Source organism: Lissotriton helveticus, chromosome 2_1 (assembly GCF_964261635.1).
Source record: "Lissotriton helveticus chromosome 2_1, aLisHel1.1, whole genome shotgun sequence".
Lineage (NCBI taxonomy): Eukaryota > Metazoa > Chordata > Amphibia > Caudata > Salamandridae > Lissotriton > Lissotriton helveticus.
This window is the reverse complement of record NC_136059.1, coordinates 70,921,381-70,946,502: the sequence shown is the minus strand read 5'-3', so window position 1 is coordinate 70,946,502 and position 25,122 is coordinate 70,921,381. Positions and strand designations below refer to the sequence as shown.

At 46.6% G+C, this 25,122-nt stretch overlaps 1 protein-coding gene across 1 annotated transcript in view; it reads right to left on the bottom strand.

Moving 5' to 3' along the window:
- The window catches only part of FBXO41 (F-box protein 41), a 440,751-nt gene that overhangs the window by 151,448 nt on the left and 264,181 nt on the right, over positions 1-25,122 (bottom strand). Inside the window, exon 3 of the mRNA XM_078677191.1 lies at positions 13,783-13,862. Within this exon, the coding sequence (XP_078533317.1) occupies positions 13,783-13,862 (80 nt within the window). The remainder of the gene's footprint in view (positions 1-13,782; positions 13,863-25,122) is intronic.

Here is a 25,122-nt window from a genome sequence, read left to right as displayed (position 1 = left end):
CGCCTAGGAAGTCTAAGCCCAAGAAACCCAGGTATGCTGCACCTGTCCCAGGGCCAGTAGTGCCGGTACCTGCCACGCCGCTGGCGGTCATCCCACCCCCTATTATACCTATGCCTATACTCCCAGCCCCCGTGGTGCCGGTGCCTGTCATACCGCCAGGAGATGCAGGGTCTGTTCCCTCACCGGTGGTCACAATCCCGGCTACAGGCTTGCCGCATCCGGCACCCGCCTTGCCTACTGCGCCAGTACCATTGAGCATAACCCCAGTGGTACCTGCTGTCCCAGGTGGGAATTTAGATTCAATGCCCCTGAATTGTTGTCTCAGATAACGGCCTTGATGCCGTGGCTACAGAAAGGGGGTGCTTTCCCGACTTCTGCAGATCATGCAGCAGAGGCGGCGAGATTTGTGGAAAAGATTAAATCGGCAGCAGTCGCCGACAGTGTTGCAGTGCCCGTATCTTCTCCCCTTGCAGGTTCCAGTCTTGCCCAGCCGGATGGAGCTAATGGGCAGCCGGCCCCGGTGCCCGCACATGGTAAGGAGGTGGCATTGCCGCTCTTGGGGGACGGTGCTATACCTTCCAGGAGTGAGAATTTAGCGCAACATGTGTCGCTGGCTGTGAAGGAGATGATTTGGGCAGATAAATATGTGTATATTTATTCATTGTTATTGGATAATAGGGAAATGGAGCATGCTAAGACACTGAAAGAGTGGATGCACCCAAGTGAATGGAGGGCTCAGTGTGCTAGATTTAGGGTTGAGGAAACACTGCTCAACTGGATCAAGGCTTTTGCTGTATTCACGGCTATCAAGGCCGAACGACCTCCAGATTTACAGGCGCCATTGGCATGCTACCAGAGCAGGATTGTGGGGTGGAGTGAACAGTATTCTGGGGATGCGTGGAAAGGGTACGATTTGAATTTCAGGAAAGCATTAGAATTTAATCGATCATTAGCATGGGATACGGTGGACTCCATGTCTTGGCATAAGCAGTTCTCTGATAATGCACCCCCCCCTCAGCTTTCCGGTTCTGTCAGGGTGTTCTCCGCGAGACCCCAACAGCCCTTTCGGCCCCCCGAAATGAGTGAGGTACCTGGGAGGTTTAGGGCCGGTGGGGCAGAGAAAAAGGGGGTGTGCTGGGACTTTAATAGGCGCACCTGCACAAGGGGCGCTTGTAAGTTTAGACACGCATGTTCCTCCTGTGGTCACCCCTCACATCCAGAAACATCCTGCAGGTCCAAGCATGGGAACACGGGGCAGAGGGGAAGGGGAAAGCCACTGTAAGACAAACCAGTTAGGCACCCCCACGCCAGTGGATGTGTTAGCAATGATACCATGGTTAAATAGATACCCGGACCACGCATCGGCCACCCTACTCCAAGAAGGTTTCTCTAAAGGCTTTAGGATCCCTGCGGCAGGATACACAGGCAGCGCACACTGTAAGAAAAAATTATCAGTGAAACACAATCCGGCTGTTGTGGCCGCCAAAATTGAGAAGGAGTTATCTTTAGGCAGGATAGCTGGCCCTTTCACTGAGGTACCGGTACCCAATTTTGTGTGTTCACCATTAGGATTCGTCCCCAAAAAAGAGAAGGGGCAATTCAGATTGATCCACAACTTGTCAGCACCTAGAGGCGCGTCACTGAATGATGCCATTGACGAGGGTATTTGTAGTGTTAAGTACGCCTCTTTTGATCAGGCTGTTAACTTATTACAGGCCATGGGGCCCGGGGCGTTGATGGCGAAGTCAGACATAGAATCAGCCTTCCGTCTCCTCCCGGTACACCCAGCGGATCAACATCTCCTAGGCTTCACGTTTGGGGACATGTTCTACATGGATAAATGCATGCCCATGGGTTGTTCTATATCATGTGCTTACTTTGAGATGTTTAGCTCTTTTCTTGAATGGGCCTTGAGACAAGCGACGGGCCACCAGCAGGTCATGCATTATTTGGATGATTTCCTCTTCCTGGGTACGGCGGGATCTCAGGAGTGTGCATGGGCATTGCAGGAATTTTGCGTGCTTATGCGGGCTTTTGGTGTCCCGCTTGCGCCCGGGAAGACTGTTGGCCCGACCACCTGCTTGGAATTCCTTGGCATTGAGATTGATTCAGTAGAGGGATGTTTTAGATTGCCCAGGGACAAAGTGGACAAATTCAAAACAGCCCTACGCTTATGCCTACGCAAAGATAAGGTCACCCTGCAGCAATTACAGGAGGTGGTAGGGCAACTGAACTTCGCACTGAGGGTCATCCCCATGGCTCGCCCTTTCTCTCGCTCCATCGCCCAAGCAATGAAGGGGCTAAGGGAGAAACATCACCGCACTAGGCTGTCGTCTGAGATTCGCCAGGATATGCTTATATGGATGGCATTCCTGGAGGATTTTAATGGCAGGGTGGTCTGGCCCGGCCCTCCCACAACATCAGCAGAGTTGGGCCTATGGACGGACGCCGCTGGTAGTGTGGGCTTTGGCGCCATCCTAGGGAACAAGTGGGTCGCTCAACGGTGGCCGGAGGTATGGAGAACATGGGGTCTGACCACTAATATTGGCTTCCTGGAACTCTTCCCAATATGGGTGGCATTGAAAGTCTGGCCCGAACACCTATGTAATCAATCAGTGGTGTTTTGGTCAGACAACATGTCAGTAGTGGAATGTATAAACCAACAGGGGGCACGATGTCCTTTCATACTTCGTCTGATAAAAGAAATTGTGTTGCAGTGCTTAAGATGGAATGTAGTTTTTAAGGCCAAGCATGTCCCTGGTATTCTCAATAATGCAGCTGACTCCCTCTCTCGCTTCAAAATGCAGGTTTTCAGGGAACATCTTCCTACAGCAGACCCCTCGCCAGCGCACTTCCCAGCAGTGCTTTGGCAGATTGGTGCCCCAGATTACAGGACCTCGTGGTTGCTAGCTTAGCCCCCAGGACCAAGACGGCTTATGAAGGGGCGTTTTTGTCTTACTGTGCTTTCTTGGGGCAGCAATGGGAGGTGCTATGGGTGCAGGAAGATGGCTTTGCGGCCTATTTAGAATGGATGCATAAGGAGGGACGCTCAGTGGCAGCTGCAAACAGGCATAGGGCAGCGGTATCATTCTTTGCTCAAGCTAGGGGCTTGCGTGATCCCACTAATACCTTTATGGTGCGTAAGGCTTTGAGGGGTTGGCGCCGTCTACAAGGGCATCATAAAGATAAGAGAAGGCCCATAGGGTTGGCACGGCTGACGGCTTTACTGGGCGTGCTGGACACTGTTTGTAGCTCGGAGTGGGAGGTACTTCTTTTCAAAGCAGCATTCTCCTTGGCATTCTATGGGGCACTGAGAATCAGTGAACTAGTGGCAGGGTCCAAGTCTGACCTACAGGGCGGCGTACAAAGGGCAGGGGTAAGGATAAAGGAGGACACCATGTGGGTGACCATTCAGAAGTCAAAGACCGACCAGGAGTCACGGGGTCACACCATAGTGCTCCAACGGGCCCCCGCCAACCCGTGCTGCCCAGTGAAGCACGTGGAATTATTTCACGGGCTGCTGGGGGGCGCAGCGGGCAGGGCACTGCTCTGTCACGCCGACGGTACCCCCTTGACCAAGTATCAGTTCAGGAGGGTATTGGAGCTGGTGGTCAGAAAAACAGGTCTTGACCCTAAAGAGTTTGGCTCTCATTCCTTTAGAATTGGGGCAGCAACTGAGGCGGTAGCAGGGGGCCTCCCAGTGGAGAGAGTGAAGAAAATTGGGAGATGGTCCTCAGAATGCTACAAAAGATATGTACGAATTGACATGTTGTGATTACATGGTGCTCACGCCTGGTTTGTTTCCGCTTTCTTGCAGTTTCTCAGACCTGTTACGCAGGGGAGGAATTTGCCGTCGGGCAGCAACGACCTACACCGGCGTGGACTAACGATCAGGATGAACTCAGGAAAATTGTTTGGATTGTGGGTCACTCCTATGTGAGACGGGCCGAATGTGTTTTTATTTCAGGTGACCGTAAGAAAAGGGCTGCACAACTGGGGTTTGACATCTCATTCTTCGGGAGAGGGGGTTTATGTCTCAACCAGCTTAGGGACTTCTTCCAGGAACTGTTAGCGCGCCGGCAATTCCCCCCGTCAGTGGTGATACTGCACCTGGGGGAGAATGACTTGGCCAAACTGGGAAGGCGCATTCTGATTGAAGAGATTATCGCAACTGCGGGGTGGATAGCCAGGAGCTGCCCGGGTTGCACGGTAGTATGGTCGCAACTCATACCCCGATGGCAGTGGCGGGGGGGGGGATTCGGTCAGAGCATTGAATCACTCGGTAAAGAGGATCAACTCACAGCTGGACAAACTGTTTCGAGCCCCCCTTTTGCAAACGATACCTCATGGGTGTATCTGGGGGGAACGGTATTACTTAGGGGATGGAGTTCACTTGAATGGAGCAGGGAATGTCTTGTGGTCTGACAATATCTGGGCCTGGTTGGAGGGATTTGCCAAACAGGAGCGGTCCTAAGGTAGGGTTTAGAGGGGGGAGGCCAGATCGTCGGTTAACAATGCTGGCCTGTGGCGGTAAGGTCATGTCCGGTGAGCACATATTTAAGGTCTGAGGGGGCGGGCATCATCCTATGGAGGTTCCCGCCCAGGGGGAGGGGCCTTCGGGCCACTCCTAGAACTCCAGGGGCAAGGTAATTGATGCTTCAAAGGAGCGCGGGTAGGAGTAGTCACGCTTTCCTTAGGCTGGTAGCCACCCCGCGCGCGTATACTCATGACGTCACCGGATGGCGCAGAGTAAGGGCCCTCCTTTAGTGGGTAAATGGAGTTCACGGCGTAGACCGGGCAATTCCCGGGGCACGACTGCGCATGCGCACGGCTCTAGGTGAGGCGCAGCTTGTAGGACCTGACACCGGTTAGTGACCTTGCCATATGGCCAGAAATGTACAGAAATCAAGTTGAGGATGTTAGATTCGGTTAGGAAACAACATGTATTAGAGTTTTGCTAAGGTTAGCCTCTCAAACTTGTTGACGATATTTGTATCTAATGTCCTGCTGATTTTTGTATAATTGTTGACCATGCAATTAAAACCTTCTTTTTAATTTCATATCTTAATAAATACGGCCGGGGGACTAGCCCCCGCCTTCCAAAAAGTAAAGGAGTCTCTTGTCCACGTTTCTGGGTGTTGGATGCCGGATTGGGGGGGGGGGCGGCAGCCAGTCGCTGACCATGTAAACCCAGTTTAACATTCTACCTGCGCCTCCCGAGGGACTCAGCTTTTAGTCTGTATAACACCCGGTTTAACATTCTACCTGCACCTCCGAGGGAGACATCTTTTAGACTGCATAACATCTGGTTTAACATTCTACCTACACCTCCGAAAGAGAAATCTTTTAGACTGCATAACATCTGGTTTAACATTCTACCTGTAACTCCGAGAGAGAAATCTTTTAGACTGCATAACACCTGGTTTAATATTCTACCTGCGCCTCCCGAGGGACACAGCTACTAGACTGCACAACACCTGGTTTAACATTTTACCTGCACCTCCGAGAGAGAGATCTTTTAGACTGCATAACATCTGGTTTAACATTCTACCTGCGCCTCCCGAGGGACACAGCTTTTAGACTGCATAACACCTGGTTTAACATTTTACCTGCACCTCCGAGAGAGAAATCTTTTAGCCTGCGTAACATCTGGTTTAACAATCTACTTGCGCCTCCCGAGGGACACAGCTTTTAGAATGCATAACACCTGGTTTAACATTTTACCTGCGCCTCCCGAGGGACACAGCTTTTAGACTGACAAACACCTTCTTTAATAATCTATTAGCACCTCTCGAGGAACACAGCTTTTAGACTGTACAACACCTGCTTCAACATTCTACCTGCACCTCTCGATGGACACAGCTTTTAGACTGCATAACACCTGGTTTAACATTTTACCTGCACCTTCTGAGGGACACAGCTTTTAGACTGCATAACACCTGGTTTAACATTCTATCTGCACCTTCCGAGGGACACAACTTTTAGGCTGCATAACACCTGGTTTAACGTTCTACCTGCACCTCACGATGTAGACAGCCTTTAGACTGCATAACACCTGGTTTAACGTTCTACCTGCACCTCCCGAGGTAGACAGCTTTTAGACTGCATAACACCTGGTTTAACGTTCTACCTGCACCTCACGATGTAGACAGCCTTTAGACTGCATAACACCTGGTTTAACGTTCTACCTGCACCTCCCGAGGTAGACAGCTTTTAGACTGCATAACACCTGGTTTAACGTTCTACCTGCACCTCACGATGTAGACAGCCTTTAGACTGCATAACACCTGGTTTAACGTTCTACCTGCACCTCACGAGGTAGACAGCCTTTAGACTGCATAACACCTGGTTTACTTATGTGATGAGAAAATGTTATACAGCCCCAAACGTACATTTGGTAAACAGTGACATCACATCAGTCTGAGGAGACACTATGTGGGAGTGGGGGACATGGGCAAACTTGAGGAGAGTTGAGCTTTGAGCCAAGGAAATAAATGTCACGAAAAAAATATGATAACGACTTTAAAATGACAAAAACATATTTTTCAATATTTCACAGTGTCTAAACCAAGTACATTCAATATTACTGGCTCGAGTGCCATTTATTGAAAGCAATATTTTTGCAAACTTGAAGCATTGAAGAAAACCCCATGCCCTGATGACATTGCCACGAGGTACCCAAGATGTGTCAGTTTGTCAAGTTCTCTGTTTATATAACCTACATTGTGCTACAGCATATAGGTTCCTAAGGCCCCTTCGTTTTTGCTAATAATGCAATTGGGGTCATTGCATTCTTGGGACTCCCATTAAATCCTTCTGTTGTTTTCATGCCAGGCAGGCAGCATTAACATTCATATGAAACAGTATCTCCTGTTTCTCTTCCTCCACTGGCTTGCCTGGCTGGCCACACAGCTGAGGCTCAACACCTCAATGCCCACAATGAAATATTTATCAAAACAAAGAAGTCTTGCAGGCCCCATTGAGTCGTCTCCTCAGGTTACAGCCCTTCAAGGACACAAGAGATGCCCAGCCTGGCTTCAGAGGGACAGGCTCTGTCTGCATCTGCATGTTCTTCAGGTGCAACTTCAAAATCTAGAGACATTGACTCCTGTGCGCCCCACTCCAAAATGAGAGGCGGGGGTATCAATCAATCAATCAATCGGTATTTGTTAAGCGCAACTACTCACCTGTGAAGGAAAACAATCCTACATGTCCTCTACAGTTCCTCTCCCCATGATTTGCTCAAGGCATCTGCTGTGTACGAATAGCAAGAACTTGGGGGCATATTAGCAAGGGCGTTATCGCCGCTTTAGCTGAACTTTTTGCTTTAAAGCGGCGATTTTTTTTATCGCCCAATTACCAAGCTGTCGCTAACAGCAGTTAGCGACAGCTTCAAGGCGATAGAGACCGGTTTGGGGCCTGCTTTGCATGTCAGCAATATTTATCACTAATGACATGCAAAGTGGGTGTACCCAAACTGGTAGCAACTGAAAGCAGTTGCTAACACAGCTATCACCGATTAGCAATACCTGCAACGCGATAAAAAATGCGCGCTAACCCCAATTAAGAATTTTACACCTAGTAAAAACCTGACTTAGGCATAATAGTCAATGGGAGGTGGATTCTATGGCTAAGTCCCCATCTGGCTATTAGCGAGATTTTCCTGTGCAATAGGATTTTTATCGCTGGAAATTTCGCGTTAAACATGGGATTCACCGCTATCGGTGGATTTTTTATCGCCACGGAGAATACTGTGTTATCTCAGTGATGAAATCCAGCAATAGGAGGCGATAAAAATGATCTCGCTACGTGCGGTTTGCGATAATTTTCGCAAGTTGTTGCTAATATGCCTCTTGGTTTCTACATGAGCCTTGTTGACAGGGCCTTGTGGCTCAGACAACTTAATAACTGGTGTTAATATTTCCTAATACACGTCATACTATCAATCACACAAGGATAAATTGTTAAGTTGTTCCTTTCAAGGCTTACTTCAAGTGTGTGAATCCACTGATCTAATTTACAGGCCCAGTCAAGTATGAACTTTAAACTCGAACTGTTCAAAACACACATGTGGCATACACACGCGTGCAGCTCTAAGGCGGGTGATTGCTCAATCCTAACCAGCAAGTACCAGAGTGAAAGAAGTAACAGGATTCATCTGGTAGAACTTGAGATGTCAGCGATAGTAAGATTGACAGAGCTTTGAAGTGATTGGTCACTCAGTAATTGATGATGCAGGTTGGCAATGTCACAGGTCACAATCATTAACCACCATTTTATCCACATGGGTGTCCTCTCTAGGGGTGTGTGAAATTCATATCATTTGCTTATGTGTAATTATACATTTTGCAAAAAAATCCATGAAATTCTGCAAAATGCAAAACAGGGAATTTAAGCCTTATTTTAGCATGAAATGCGTCCTCGAACAGCAGCTATTCACATCCTGCTCACGCGCATTGTTCCGGCGAGGACTGTGCTACTGAACTACGAATTTTACCAGAGGGTTGCACACGTAGAAGGCCCACAAACAAGATCATATACATATTTAGCCATTTTGCAAGTGATGAAAGGGTGAGGACAGAGATAAAGAGGGAAGTGGGGGAACATAAATTCATGCACTGCTTTATCAGTCAATCCCTGGCCCCAGCATTAACCAGCGTAAACCAGCTGAAGCGCACAAAACCTGGAGAATTATGTGGATTTCACACTTGATGTTTAAATCCCCATAGCAGTAATTCGCAGCTCTGATGACGCATGCGGGTAGCCTCTCACGTGCAGCTCGCGCGTGTAGCTCTCCCAAAACGATGTTCAACTCCACATTGCTCTTCTGTCACCCATCAGATTTCATATCAGTGCATTATTGCCCCAGACCATCAGAAATAAATAGATTAGCCCATTTGTGTACAGCCCAGTCCATCTAAGTGACTAATGGCTGCATTATAGGCCCGGATGTTGATGTGTGGCCAGGTAGACACAGTTGTTTGTTGCTGCTCCACATTTTTTGCGAGGCACATTAGGGAAACAATGTATTGCACATAGAGACATCTTTTTCTCTGACCACCATAGACGATTTGTAGAAGATGGATATTTTTGCCCCTTAAAGACATTCACTAAGGGGATAATTCTCAGAATGTATTCAATTAAAGATCACGTGTAAGCGAGTTTAGCTTGGAAAAGCCCATTGGAGTACCACAGATGTACAAATTTGTCTTTTGAATCAAATTTACAGTTCTCTGTGATGTGCACTACAAGTAAAGACCTATCTATTTGTTTTCTGCACCTCAAAGAGAGCGAAAGGATCCACATTCTTTTGCTTCTTGCTAATTCCTAACTAGGTGTGTTGTCCATCGCTGGGGATAGGCATATCGCCTTGTTATACACTACAAAGCTCTTTTAGCCTCATGCATCTAAAGACTTCTATCACTATTCTTCCTATTATCAGCCTGCAGGTGCAGGATTTGCAGACGCATGACATCATGCTTGGTTCCCGCTGCAGTTTATCGGTAGTGGAATCCAAACCAATCCCAAACCCAGCCCACACCAATCCAATTCCAATAATATCCCTTCCCATCCCAAACCTATCCCAATCCTAATCACATTCCAATTGCAATCCCAATCCCAATCCAATCCAATCCCAATACTCTCCATTCTAATACTATCCAATCCCAAACCAATCCCAATCACATCCCACAATAATCCCATCCCATCCCAATCCCAATCCCATCCCAATACCATCCAATCCCAAACGAAACCCAATCCTAATCCCAATGCCAATTCCAATCACAATCTCAATTTAATCCCATCTCACACCAATACCGTCCCATCCAAATACTATCCCATCCCATTCCCATCCCAATCCCATCACAAACCTATCTCAATCCCAATTGCAATCCCAATCCAATCCAAAATCCAATTCAATCCAATCCAAAATACAGTCTAATCAAACTCCAAATCTAGACCAAGCAAGAATTCAATCCATTATCCAATTCAATTTATAATCCCTTTTCCAATCAATCACAAAATCCATCATACAATCCAATCCAAAATCCAATGTCCAATCCAAAACTATTCAAAATCCAAGTCAATCCAATCCAAAATTAGAATCAAGTTTTCTGTCCAATCCAATCCCAAATAAATGAAAAGAGATGATAGGCCCAATGTATCCAAGAGTTGAACAAGAGCTGAACAAGAGTCCAAAGAATTTCAGAAACATGAAAAGAATATAAATTGCAGCTGCAGTCAGCATATGAGTTTCAAGTAAGGTATTAATTTGTGAAGACCTACAGATACGTAAAGGTACTTGGGGGCATATTATCAAGGGGGGCGATAGGCAATTATCGCCGGTTTAGCGGCCCTTTCCGCCCGCTAAGCGATGATAATTCTATCGCTCTATTGGCAAGCTGTCGCTAACTGATGTTAGTGACAGCTTTTAGGCGATAGCGAGCGGTTTTGGGCCCGCTTTGCATGTCAGCGATATTTATCGCTAATGACATGCAAAGTGGGCGTACCCAACCTGTTAGCGACTGAAAGCAGTCGCTATCGCCTAGTAGCAAGGCAGGCGTAGCGTTGAAAATATTCGCGCTAAGTGTGAATATCTCCAAATACTAACACCTTCCCAGACCAGTTCTTAGCCATGTTATCCAATGGGAGGTGGATAACATGGCTAAGAGCATTTTGTCGCTAATGCGTAAATATCGCTGTATTCTCAGCGATATTCACGCATTTCGCTGCTATTGCTGGATATTTTAGCACAATGGAGAAAAATGTTGCTAATAGCATGTTTTCTCCGCTAACATATCCAGCGATAAAAAAATCGTCGCTAAGCCTATTTAGCGATAATTATCGCTACTTGTTGGTAAGATGCCCCTTGGTTTTTAAGTTTCTCACTTATGAAAGGGAGAACAAGTGTTTAATTTATTAGAAACAAATAAAAACAGAAGGTCCCAAAGTTTCTCTTAGGTGTCACTATTGCAGAATGCTGTGGTTGCGAATACCAAGGCACCACTTGTTGAAGTCTTGAGTCTCACTTTTCTAGATATTGTACCTTGAAACTTAGAGATAGGCCTGAATGTTTGTGTCACCAATATACATTTCTGACTGATGCGAGTTCCTTAGTCTCTCATTGACAGATGGAAGGAAGTTAATAAACTGGGCCTCCAACACGTGGAGCCCTATATTGTGTCTGTGTTGACCTACATGAGCGGATATAAATTTACAGTAGTACAGATTTTGTCCCGAGGATAGCCTTGTGGATGAATTACCGTGAGGAGAACAAAACATTGATACCTATAGACCGCTCTATTCAATGAATTTTTTAATGAATTATGGGATTTTTATATTTATATAAAACCTCCTTAGATGATTGCACAGTCTTTTTGAATGTTTGTGTACTTGGCTATATTTGTTTGTGTATGTGCTATTGTTGGAGAGGGCTCCTTTTGTATTTCTCTAAATGTTTTAAGGAAAAGCTTTTGCCTTTCCTAATTTGTTTTTAAGTTAAATACATTCAGTTTATTTGTGATTTATATTCAATTTGATTCCCCTAGCTCGCTTTTCTAATGTTGTAGCATTAGCAATCCAGATACATTTTACTGTGCATAATTCAAATTTTAAAGTAATTATTACTGTGGTAAGTCTACTGTTTTGGCTTGATCCAAGGTAAAATGACTCTCCTGAAAGTGACTGCTCTTTTGTTCATGTAATCCCCATACTCCTGGGTGATACTGAGTTACCCTGTTTGCTGCTGTGTATATGAGTAGCAGACAAAATGGGGAGAGAATTCTACAGACAAATGGGGTCTTGCTGCCAAAGGTTTAGGATGTTGGTATTCTCAGTAATGTAGTAAACAATAGTGTAACAATAGCCCCTGCGGTGCGATGGGACCCCGAGTTCCAGGAGGCCCCTTCCGGCACTGGGGAGAGGCGGGCCTGAGAGCTCGTGACTGGGTTCAGAGCATGGGGATGGGCCCTTCATACACTTTGCAGGGGGCCCTCTGAAGTTTTGTTAGGCCACTGTTAGTAAAGGATGCTGGGGGACACTGAAGAGTGATCTCGTCCAACTACAGTGGCAGCTGGTAGGGCATGGTGATGGTGAGGCGGGGTTAGAAAATAAAAAAATAAAGCAAACGTACCTGCCAGTCGCGTCGCCAGCCGCTGCCTCTCCACCCCCTCTCCTCCATTGCAGGAAGCACCTGGACTCCCTAAGCCAATCACAACGCTGCACTGCAGCGTTGTGATTAGTTCCCAAAGCCAATCACAATGCTGCAGTGCAGTGCATCGCTGTGATTGGTCTGAACTCTGTGGTTCAGTGCTCAGACGGGGACAGGGAGCCTGTGCATGTTCCCCATAAGTCTGTGTAATGCAGCCTGGTGGGGAGCATGGAAAGTGCGCATGAATGTTTTGTCGGCCCATGGCGGCAGACCAAACAGTCATGGGCACTTTCAGTGTGCTCACCACTCCTCCCCCCTGGCCCCTGCTCTGGCCAACCCCGCCCCTCTCCGCACCTAGGAACGGAAAAATATAATGATATTTTTCCGCTGCACTGCTCTTACAGCAGTGGGGCAACGCTCCCCGCTTTAGGGGAGGAGCCTCCGCTGTCCAAGTACGTCACCACAAATACTTTAAAAGGAACAATCAAGCGGATACCAAGAGTGTGGGCTTAAAGAAAAGTGGAACAATGCGAGAAGCCAAGGAATGACCTCGATGAAACTTTGGGGACTAAGAATGAGGCCTTGGCCCAAGCACATGTGGCTTGTAATCTGTGCGGTGCTGCTGCTCTAATTCTGCTTCCGTTTCCTGTGCAGTCTGGTGAATGGGGCATTTCTGACACAAGTTAGCACAGAGCCTATCCCTCCAGTCTGGTCTCTGCCCGTGGCTGCTCTGATTTCCCTCCACGCGACCACCCGTATGACCATAAGTGCCAAGAAGGACTGGGACAGAACAAACTACGTTCAGTGCAACAGTAACAGGCAGGAGCATCAGGAAGCAGCAAGGTCCCAGACAACCCAACTCATGGGAAGGTCTTTCTAGTTGGGCCTGGGAATTTCTCTTTCAGACACTCAGGGGGCACGAGAGGACTCCTAGCTGGGTATGGGATACCCTTTTCCCGACACTTGGGGTGCATGAGAGGTACTCATGGGGGCTTAGGGTATGTGTCTTCCAGTCACTTTGAGTACATGGGTGGTTGTGGCAAGGGTTCCTCTGATCTGTTTCTCAGCTGCTAAGGAAGTACTTCCCTTTACAACCATGGTGTTCAGTATTGAAAGAGTCTAAAGAGAGGGACTTTTGTCTTGAAGATAGGGTATAATTAGCATATAGAGAAGAAGTGTTTACTGACCAACTTATCAATGTTTCTTGGATCTAGATACAATTAACTAGGATACAACAAAGTCTCTTACACGTCCAGCTTTATTACTATCTTTGTAAACATAACTGAGTGTCAGATTTGGAAGAATGGGGGATGGATTAAAGGGGCAGGCAGTGAGTGTTCTGAGAATGCCAGCTACTGTCTTACTCTCCTGAAGCTACATATGGCTGCTGGGAACCCTCATTGTAGACAATATATGCATTTTGTGAATATTTCTTTCTATTTAAATGTAAGTTTCTATCTACTGCTGTGGAACTGCTAGCAGTCTTTTCTCTGTGTCACAACAAGCGCTTCACACATTAACGAGGGCACTAGATAATAGTTACAAGCACCTCCTGATTTTCTGGAACTCTCGTATTACAAACGTCACGCTGTTCACGAATGACGACGTAGGATTAACACCCAATGAAAGCTTACCCTGTGCTGGAGGAGGATCTCTGATTGGACACTGAATAGGAACCATGCACAGCTGATCCCGGGCTGGAATGTCTGTCCCTCTGTGGAGAGAAACACAAGGTAATCACACCACCCATCAGAAAGCCCCCTCCATCAAGTTATCAGCATTACCATTAGAATCAAGGAAGCACACCGAGGGCCCGATTCACAGAACTAACTTAAGGCAAAGTCCTAAACTTACTACCATTTTGGTATTCACTAAAGGCACTTACTCATTTTGGTATTCACAGACGGCACTTACTCATTTTGGTATTCACAGGCACTTACTCATTTAGGTATTCACAGAAGGCACTTACTCATTTTGGTATTCACAGACGGCATTTACTCATTTTGGTATTCACCGGCACTTACTCATTTTGGTATTCACAGAAGGCACTTACTCATTTTGGTATTCACAGAAGGCACTTACTCATTTGGTATTCACAGACGGCACTTACTCATTTTGGTATTCACAGGCACTTACTCAATTTGGTATTCACAGAAGGCACTTACTCATTTAGGTATTCACAGAAGGCACTTACTCATTTTGGTATTCACAGACGGCACTTACTCATTTTGGTATTCACAGGCACTTACTCATTTTGGTATTCACAGAAGGCACTTCCTCATTTTGGTATTCACAGAAGGCACTTACTCATTTTGGCATTCACTAAAGGCACTTACTCATTTGGGTATTCACAGAAGGCACTTACTCATTTTGGTATTCACTAAAGTCACTTACTCATTTTGGTATTCACAGACGACACTTACTCATTTTGGTATTCACAGAAGGCACTTACTCATTTTGTTATTCACAGAAGGCACTTACTCATTTTGGTATTCACAGAAGGCTCTTACTCATTAATGAGTAAGTGCCTTCTGTGAATACCAAAATGAGTAAATGATAGTAAGTTTAGGATTTTGTCTTAAGTTAGTTCTGTGAATCGGGCCCTGAGTCAATAAGCATTGCCGGGAAGGTCAACCATGGTACCACACTGTGTCATAAGCATTGCCTTGGAACTAAATTGTGTCATAAGCAAAACCTAGAAAGACAAACATGGAGCCACAGCGTATGAGCTACATTAACAGAGAGAGGATCATGCAAACCTGGGGTAGAGCGCAATCCCGTAGAATGGACCATCCACCAGAGAAGTCCTAACTGCAGCATTCATTGTCTCTTAAAATGGGGAACTCCAGGGACCTCCCTACTTCCTTGAAATACTGATCTGGGACATCTGTCCAATTCTTTGAGGACCCAGGAGGACATGCTTCCAAGTCTGAAGACATTCCCTTCAGCTTGCACTGATGCCCAAGTACTTGGTTTCTTGTATTCACCCCTTGTGACGTGTATCTAGGTCCCAAGATGTTTGTTTGATGCCGTCACTTGATACGATGCGCTACCAGGATGAGCTCCATACCCTATGATAGAAAAAAGTAGACCCCAAGATCTTGAGATGCAGTTGCAGTGTTTCCCTAAATTCTTGTAAGACTCCAACAAATTGGAAAAAAGTTTAAATTGAGAGCAAGTGCTGGATCCTTAAACTTCGAAATATTTTCCATTTACTTTTTCTTTAAACTCTTGGCTGTTGTACCTGTGTGACGCGGGTCAAACTCTCAACTTGAGTAAAGTGTTGAACTTACAGTTTTCTTTAGATCAAAAAAACATTTATGAACACGTCAAGCAACAGAATCAAGGCTGCAAACTGGATACTTGAGCAACACAGGACAACACATTTGAAACACTGCCTATTCTTTCCCGGAGAGGCATCGGAATATGATATGTGGAAAATGAGCGGCTCACTGAAAGAATATCAGAAACAGAAATATCGTGTGGACAGAATATTGTGTCAAAAATATCGAGGATCAAAATATCGAGAAGCTAAGTACAAATAGGTAAGTATAGATTTACTATTCTAAACTCCACATCTATATACCTTGAAGATATATATTTTATCACATTACATATATGTGGAGTTATATATAGTAAAACTTTGCATACCTATAGAAACTTACCTTCACAATATCTTTGTCCTTGATATTCTTGACACAATATTTTGTCCCAACAATATTTTTTCTCTGATATTTTGTCCAAACACCCATCCAGTTCCAGAATTCCTGTGACAGTATTCAACTCAAGTGTTTGTGCACTTAAATTAAAAATTATATGCCACAGATGTTGTCAATCAATTACCACAAAGACTACAAACATGATCCAAAAGGGGATTCATAGACATAAATGTTTTGATCGGCTACTTAGCAGCAATTAAAAAATAGCCTGAGCACAGAGAGCGATAGGTGGCCACCAGATTAGGCAAAACACGAATCCTTCTCAGCAATTGTGCTTCACTGCCTCTTGTCTAGCCAAGATTGGTATCTGTGCTTAGATCATTAGAATTTGCAACTGGACAGCCATTGACAAAAGGAGCCGCCCGATCACTTGCAAGATAACTCATGTGAGAGTTTGATGATGGCAGATGTTCAGGCCTCCATTGTCCATGTATTTTGAAGATTTCTACAGCGTGCAAATATATATAAAGGTGTCCTATCGCTAAGGAAGATCAGTGGCGACAAGACAATGCAGGTGAACAGGTAGCCAAGGAAGAGAATAGCCAGAGTTTGAAGGCTTCTCAAAAAGGCAAGATTTGGTTGATGATGCAAAGACATAGGGGAAGATGGTTTCAATATTTGGCCGTAGGATCAGAAAAGGTGCGGCCACCAGCAAGGGCCCACTCACGATAAGGAACCACAAGGAGGCTCTACGAGGAAAAATCCAGATGACAGGGAGCAGTATAGTGAGAACATTTGTTTTGTAGGTAAAGAGGGTCACTTTGATGAAAGGCATTGGGATCACAGGGCCTTGTAAATGATTGTCTAGCAATAGGGAGCCAATGAAGGGAGTGAAGAAAGGGAATGATGTGGGTTATGAAGGAAGGTTAAAAATGACATGCAAAGCTGTGTTCTGAATATATTGAAGGAGCTGCAGAAGCTTAGCAGAAGACTCAAGGTAGAGAGAATTGCAATGGTTGATACAATTTTGAATGACGGCTAACACTATTAGATGCCAAGATGTGAAGAAGTTTCTGAGAAGCCTCATTTGGAAAAAACAGGTTGGGAAATCCGGTCACAGTGGACACCAAGATTGTGAATGGAAGGAGCAGGAATAGGGGACGCGTCAAATTGAGAGGGTCAACATTCAGAAGGTTCAGGCTCAGGATTGTGTTGACCTCTTGGTTTTATCTGTGTGTACTTAGGAGTTATTGCTCATCCAGGAGTCAACATCACTAACAGACTTTTGGAATTCCTCCCTGGCTGCAGGATGTTGTTATTTTGATAACACATTAAATGAAAACCAGAGGATCATAAAAGCTGGGTGGGTGGGGGGGTGGTGTAAGAAAATACAGATTACGAGGTACTGGCAAAGTCAATAGGTCTGGCGCTAGCCTCCAGTCATTTGGCTTCGCCCTTGCTCGTTTTATTTTGTCACAGGTTTTGTAAAACTGTATTGGTGAGAGAGTTGCCAGGACCTTGCAAAAAAAAAAAGAATATATTGGCTAGAAGCGAATCAATTTTTTGGTCTCAAAATCACACATTGCCGCCGCAGTAGTAGTTCATGGCACTGAAGGGAACTACCTTGTGTGTGTTTGTGTGTGCGCATGTGCTCCTTGTGAAAGAGGAGAATGTTGTCACTCAGTGTAGCTAACCAGTGGCTGAAGTAGGCTAACCCACTGGCTGTATGCTGTAGTGGGCAGAAGGAAATTGTGAAAGACCTAACAACAGCAGTCCAATCGATGAAGATTGCTGGTCGAAGAGCTCCTGACTGGGTCTGGAGTGTCCGGACCCCCCACCCTGTACTTTGCAGGGGGGGGTCCCCATAAGTTTTGTTATGCCACTGACAGTGATACCGAGCACGGACATTGGTCAGGGAGCACACGTTGTTCAGTTTCTGTAATGAAAAAGTTTCAATAAAGGACAATACATAAAGACCAGCTAGAGAAAAAACATTGTGCTGCTACTGATAAACAATAATGGCTTGCAATGCCGTCAGGCTACGGCCTTCATTAGCACGTAATATGGCATAGATGGAGAGCTCCTATTGTCATCTAAGGAACAGCCAACTAACGATGGACAAGGAATGGCCAAACAATGATGGTCAAGTAACGGCCAACCAATGATGGTCAAGTACCAGCCAACCAATGATGGTCAAGGAACGGCCAACCAGTGATGGTCAAGGAATGGCCGACCAATGATGGCCAAGGACCGGCAAAACAAAGATGGTCAAGAAACAGCCAACCAATGATGGTCATGGAACGAGCAACCAATGATGGTTAAGCACGGGCCGACCAATGATGGTCAAGGAACGACCAACCAATGATGGTCAACCATGGGACTTTGCCAGTCATTTCCTGTATCGCAGCTCCGCCCTGTCACTTGAAAGAGGATCAATGTGTTGCACGAGGGACAAGAGGGAAACAAAGAAAGAATGTGGCCCACATAGCATAGTTAAAAAAAATATAATGTCCTTCCCTTTGATTGGGAGGGAGAGAGAGAAAAAACTGTGTGTCTGCAGAAAAGCCCTCAAACTCTGTAAGGAAATGTGAAATAAAAACCCACCATTTATCCACTAGCATTGCTAAAACTCCTCAAACTACTTACGGAAATGCCATGGAACCTTTAGGATGTATTTATGGATGGAGATGTAGAATGGAGAAAATAAGCACATTTGAAGAATTAAAAAAATGGTAATTCACTATCTTATTGTAGCAAAAAAGCAGAAAGTGGCAAAAAAGTGGAAAAATTCGAGTAAAGGTTAGAGTCCTTCACCAGGGAACATCAAGGGTTAAACTCTTAGGACATGTTGGGTCATTTTAAAGCCAAGACTAATTGAAAGACAAGACAATGCAGGATGCAACTCCAGAAATGAACGAGGGACTAATATGAACCGGCCAAATCTAGATTCTGGTCAGAGCCGGAGAAGAGATCCTAGCTGGGAACATGGACTTTTTGAAGCTAGCTTGGACTGCAGTTGTCTCAGAGCTGCTGTGCCTGTCCTACAGGAGCAGAAATATTTAGTACATGAGCAAAGACGGCTGCATCAGTACGAAGACGAGGTTTTCCCTATTGAAATATACCATTTGACAACTATTGAACTCGTCACCGGCATTTGCCTGAGGATTACAAGGGATTTCTTGAATAAAATGACTTGTCTACAAATAGTGCTGCATGCTCATTTGCTCACCATGCTAAGGCTCCCTATGCTACCAGCATACTTTAAGACCAATACTAGATTTGAATCATAGTAAAAAAAATACTCCCAATTGGCTCAGAGACGCTTTTAACGGAACAGAAATGGGGTTTACTGCGGCCCAAAATATGCAAACTTGTCCCAAAGTTGAACCGTTTTCAATCTTGAGGGAGGGCCTTCCTAGTTGCTGCTAAGTCCCTTTGGTGCACACTACCTTTCATCCTGCGAAAGGAAAATCACTTTTTTTTAACATGTGTGTTATATGATCAGCGCATTAGACAAGGCACAAGAAAAACAGTACAGTTGCAGTTTGTAGCACACAAAATTATCCAGTATCCAGTTCTGATACATTTATTTTATTTATTTTTAAAATTTATAAAGCGCAAACAAATGTCCTTGGGCGTCTCGGCGCTACAGGTTCTATGCAGGATGTTAGAGCTTAGATTTACTGATTAAACAACCAGGTTTTTCTTATCTTACGAAATTGAAGCAGTGATGAAGCAGAACGGATGTGTAGAGGCAATGTATTCCAATATGTATTTATTTTTTAAATGTATAAAGCGCAATAAAATGCCCTTGGGCGTCTCGGCGCTACAGTGGGCGTCTCGGCGCTACAGCCGAGAAATAAAGAAACAAGGCGGCAAGTGTGGATAATATCCGAGCTCAGTGGTGGCCGGCATGGTTGGAGGGGGAAGGGAGGAGTAAGTGCTATGTAAACATATTTTTTATAAACCCACTTACTTTATTGCCGCGTCCCGCGTCTCTGGTCTGCCGGACTTGGGCCAGGTACAGGAACCAGGAAGCACACCCAGGCTTCCCTGACCAACCACTACACTGCAATGCAGCGTTGTGATTGGTCTGAGCGCCATGGTTCGGCGCTCAGACGGGGTTTGGGGGCCTGGGCCATAATGCAGCCTTCATGGAGAACATGTAAAGTGCGCATGAATGTTTGACCAGCCGAGAATGCCGGCCAAACATTCATGCGCACTCGGAGTGGACAAACCACTCCTCCTGCTCCTCTCTCATTGGAGCAGCTCAGCCCCGCCTAGCTTCTGCAGCAGCAGGAAAACTTTAAATGATAATATGCTCGAGTTATTAACGTTTTATGTTTCCTTTCTTTTACTGCTTCAAAGCAGTGGGGCGACACTACTCCGCCTTTGCTGAGGAGCCGTCACTGCGGACCAAGCTCACGAAATGAATGTTCTACATTAGTATTATCAAACAACACTAGTGCATCAATGGCAAAGTAGCAGCAGCAGGGAGCAGACACAGAAACAAGCTTCCATTGACAGTAGTATAATGTTTCTCCTTTATCCCCACATCAGACACTGTGAGTCGCTTTGGTTGCAGAACCGTTTTATTAAGGTAAGTAAAGTTATAATTAAGCATAAAGCGCCGAGCGTCTTAACAGGTAGAGCTCCGGTCGCTAACTGTCGATTCCCCGCTTCGCGCCTTCAATCTCAGTCACTGCGCATGCGTGCGCCTTCCGCTCTTGTCTACGGCGTGACGCATCATCGCGTTCACGCTCGTAGACTAGAGCGCACACCACATATCTCCCCCCTTTAACATATAATAGCTAAGCTGTGCCCGCCTCAGATCTAGTGTCCACTCAATTCAAAGTCTCGATATCTGGAGGGCACCTTAACTGCCCTGCCACTGCGGGTGCACCTTACCGGCATCTTTTCCACCATCGATCTCTCTCCCAGTGAACTCTCACCCTCTCTCTGATCTTCTCCCTGTTCTTCACCGGCGGGTGTATCTTCTTCATTGGTAAATCTGGAGGTAGAAGTTTCCATTTCTCTGTCCTTTCCTGCTTCTTCCAACTGGTCTTTTGAGCTCTGCATACAGGAAGGCCTCATTTCCTTTAGGCCCCACTTGTATCTCCTCCCTCTCTGATTTAGGCCACGTTAAAATCTTGTTGACTTTTGCCATGCGGTCTTGGGACCATACCTTGCCGTCGCTGAGGAGGGCTGCCCTTCCTCGCACCTCCTTGACCTGTAGGGGTTGACTATACTTGCTTTCTCCTTTCCTTTGCATGGTGGGCAGCTTGACCCTGACCCACTCTCCTTCTTCCAGCTCTGTTTCCTTCACATTGCGTCTTCTGTCATAATGGGCCGCATATATCTTCTGGGCCTTCTCCAGGTTGTGCTGCACCACCGCCGGGGACCATTTGCTGGTGATGGTTTTCTCCCTCCACACTACGTTGTCCCTAGTGAATGGGAGGCGGCCTCTCAGCACTTGGAATGGACTGTACCCCACCACTGTAGGGGTCATCCTGTAAGCCCACAGCATACTCATCACTTCAGTCTCCCAGTCTTTACCTTGCGATATGGCTGCTTGTATGGAGCCCATTAACACCCGGTTGAACCGCTCTGCTTGGCCGTTACAAGCTGGGTGATAGATGGCTGTGTGCTTCGTTTCAATCCCATTCCTCTTCATGAATCGCCTCCATTTGTCCGATACGAACTGCGGTCCGTTATCGCTGAGTATAGATTTAGGTATGCCTTCTCTCAAGAATAATGACGTCAAGAACTTCAAAACAGTGTCAGTGTCCATGGATTCCTGTATATCGACTTCAGGCCATTTCGAATACTTGTCTATGACTACACACAGATATTTGTTCACACCTCTGTTATCCAAGACAGGCCCCAGTATGTCAATGGCCACGTTCTCCCAAGGGTTTTGAGGGGTCTCGAACTTCCCCAAGGCTGGTCTGAGAGGTCGAAGTATTTTGTCCGCTCCTTGGCACTGTCCACACTCTCTTACTTGCCTTTCTATTTGGGTATCCATGCCTGGCCACCAATACATTTGCTTGACTCGTGCCTTTGTCTTTACAATGCCCAGATGACCTTCATGAAGTTGTTTCAATAATCGGGGTATCAGAGACTCTGGAGGTACTACCCTTTCTCCTCGGTACAGAAAGATCCCTGAATCGCTCAATGACAGTTCTTCTCTCATCTCGTAGAACTTCCGTACACTTTCAGTGAGCTTTTTCTTGTCCGGCCATCCAGAAGTAAGGTATCCTTTAATCTCCTCTTTCTCCCCGTCTTGCTCGTACGCAGCCGCCCATTCTTGACTAATAATCGTTGCCTCATGGTCTTCCATGCTGGCTACCATCTCCTCTTTGTCCAGGACCATCTCCGGCGCCTCCTCCATTGCCGAAGCCCGACTCAGGTAATCCGCCACCCTGTTGCGAGTTCCTGGCAGATACTCCACGTCATATGTGTAATCTAGTAGTTTCAATGTCATTTTAGCGATTCTTGGAGTCGCCGTGTCATGGCCTGAAGACGTCAGGACTTTGACCAGGGGCTTATGGTCTGTTTGGAGCTTGAACCTGGTTCCCCAAATGAACTGTCTAAATTTGCCCATGGCTCAAGTGACTGCCAGCATCTCCTTTTCGATGACGCTGTACCGTTGTTCCGTCGGGGAAAGAGCACGTGACGCAAAACTGATGGTTTCCACTGAACCATCCTCCCTCTCTTGTGCCAACACCGCCCCTAAGCCTTTGTCACTAGCATCCGTTGTCACGATGGTGTTCCCTGTCGAGACGTAACCTTGCAAGGGAACGGCTTGGCTGATGCAGTTCTTTACCGTTTCAAATTCATTTTGTGCTTCCCCATCCCATTCAAACGTTGCCTTGTCTCTGATGAGCTGTCGCATTCTGTACGTTTTTGTGGCAAAATGCCTCACGAATTTGCTATAGTACTCGGCCATTCCAAGGAATGACCGCACTTCCTCCTTGGTACTCGGGGCTCTGGCTTCCTTGATGGCCCTCACATTTTGCTCTTTCGGTGATATACCATGGATTCCGATTTCGTGACCCAAGTAAGTGACAGAGGGCATCCCAATCTTGCATTTACTCCACTCTGCTGTTAAACCTTTGTTTTGTAACACTTCGAGGACTCTGGTCAGTTTGTTGTCATGGTCTGTTTTGGTGGAGCCCATTACCAGAATGTCATCTTGAAAGTACTGCACTCCAGCGATATCCTTAAATAGCCGATGCATTAACTTTTGAAAGACAGCAGCTGCGGACGCCAGCCCGAAGGGCATCCTGCGGAATTGATAACACCCAAAGGGCGTGATGAAGGAGGTGTACTTTCTACTTGTGGGATGCAACTCAATCTGATGGTATGCAGACGTGAGATCTATAGTGGAGAAATGAGTGATGCCTTTTGTCTTTGCCAGCATCTCCTCGATTCTGGGCAGGGGAAACTTCTCCACAATGAGGCATTTGTTAAGCTCGCGGAGGTCCACACAGAGACGGACCTTCCCATTTGGTTTCTTGACCACCACCAAGGGGGACAACCACTCAGCACTGTCCACTGGCTCTATGATGCCTTGATTCTCCAGTCTCTGCAACTCCTGTTGCACCGCATCGCTGGTGGATATGGGAATGTTCCTGACTTTGTGCGTCACTGGTATGGCTCCTTCCTTGAGGACCATTTTGTGTACAAATTTGTCCAGTTTTCCTACCATACCCTCGAACACCTTGGGGTAGGCCGATTTCCAATCTTCCTCTTTTGTGAGGGGCCACTCATCCGTCAAGAGTATCTGTTCCTTGCCTCCGGGATTGAGTATGATCCCCAGATCCCCTGCGTCTCTCCATCCTAGCACCGATGGGCCCTTCTCTGCGACATATAACGTGCAGGTGGCTGTCCTTCCCCTAAACTCAAACATGAAGTCTCGGCAGCCCACCAAGGGAATGGCGTTCTCTGTGTATGAAATGGGCCTGATGTCGGGTGGCCATAGGTCTGGACCAACCACCGGTGCAAAATCTTCCTCCCATATGGATCTTTGTACTATGGTCCAGGGGGAACCTGAGTCGACAGCCACGTGTACTTTCACACCCCCAATAAGCATGTCCGTGCGGGGCTTGTCTCTGCTTTTCCCTGTCACCTCCAATACTTGATCCTCTATACACAGCACCATTTCTCCGTCTTCTAGGTCGTCCTCGTTGACTTCTGACGTCGCTGACTCCACACATTTGACGGTGGTCCTCCTCCCCTTTTTTCGACATACCTTTTCAAAATGGCCGACCAGGCCACAGAACGCGCATCTGGCGCGAAAAGCAGGACAGCCTTTATCTTGAGCCGAGTGCGCTGCACTGCCACATCTATAGCAAGAGAATTTGTTGTCCGTGCTTGTGCGGCCAGTCTGTTTGCTAGTCCATTTGGATTCCTTCCTCTGTTCTCCATAGGATCCTTTTTGTCTGTTGGATGCTGACGCTTCGTCTACCTTGTTAACCATCTGCCGCTGCGTGCTTTCCCTTTTGGCCGCTTCTGCGCAGCGTTTCGACATTTCTGCCTTCTTTACCATCGCTATGACTTCCTTGAGTGAGGTCTCACTCTGTGCCCATAGTTTGTCCTGGACAGCCCTGTTGGTGGTATGCATGACTATCTGGTCTTTAATATACTCCTCCTGTAACGTCCCATAACGGCATGTGATGGCCAGACTTCGGAGCGCAGCTACGTAGTCGTCTATAGACTCACCAGCCTCTTGCTTCCTTTGTTGAAAATTGTACCTGTCTATTGAGACGCACACTGCAGGGCGATAATGATTGTCCAGGTCCTCCAATGCATTTTTAAAGACATCCGTCTCTGTTGCACCCCTTTCCTTGGGCACTATGTTTGCGAACACTCTCACCCCTTCCGGGCCTAGATTGTGGAGCAACAATCTCTTTTTCCTTTCAGGCGTGTATTCCTCTCCATTGTCGTCCTCTCGTGCCTCTATGTAGTTCTTAAAGTATTCTCTCCAATCCTCCCATTTTAACTGTGGTTCCCCTGGTCTGGGTAGGAATGGGATGGGGGCCATCAGGGCCGATGCTTGGTTCGCCATCTTGGCCTCGCCTCTGTGGTCTACTGCTTGGGCTCTGACTTGGTCAGGCGCGCTAGACGTTCCTGCGCTCCCTGCGGTGTCACTTTGCCCTCTGGGACTGCCTGGGGTGTTGTCCCTTACTGTTTGCGTGGGGTTATCTGATTGCACCCCCTCCTCTGGTTGTGGGACGCCGCCTTTGGCTGCCAGGTTGCTGGCTTATGGGCTTTTGTCCCCGGGGCCGCACTGACCTGGTTCCTTGTGGCTGG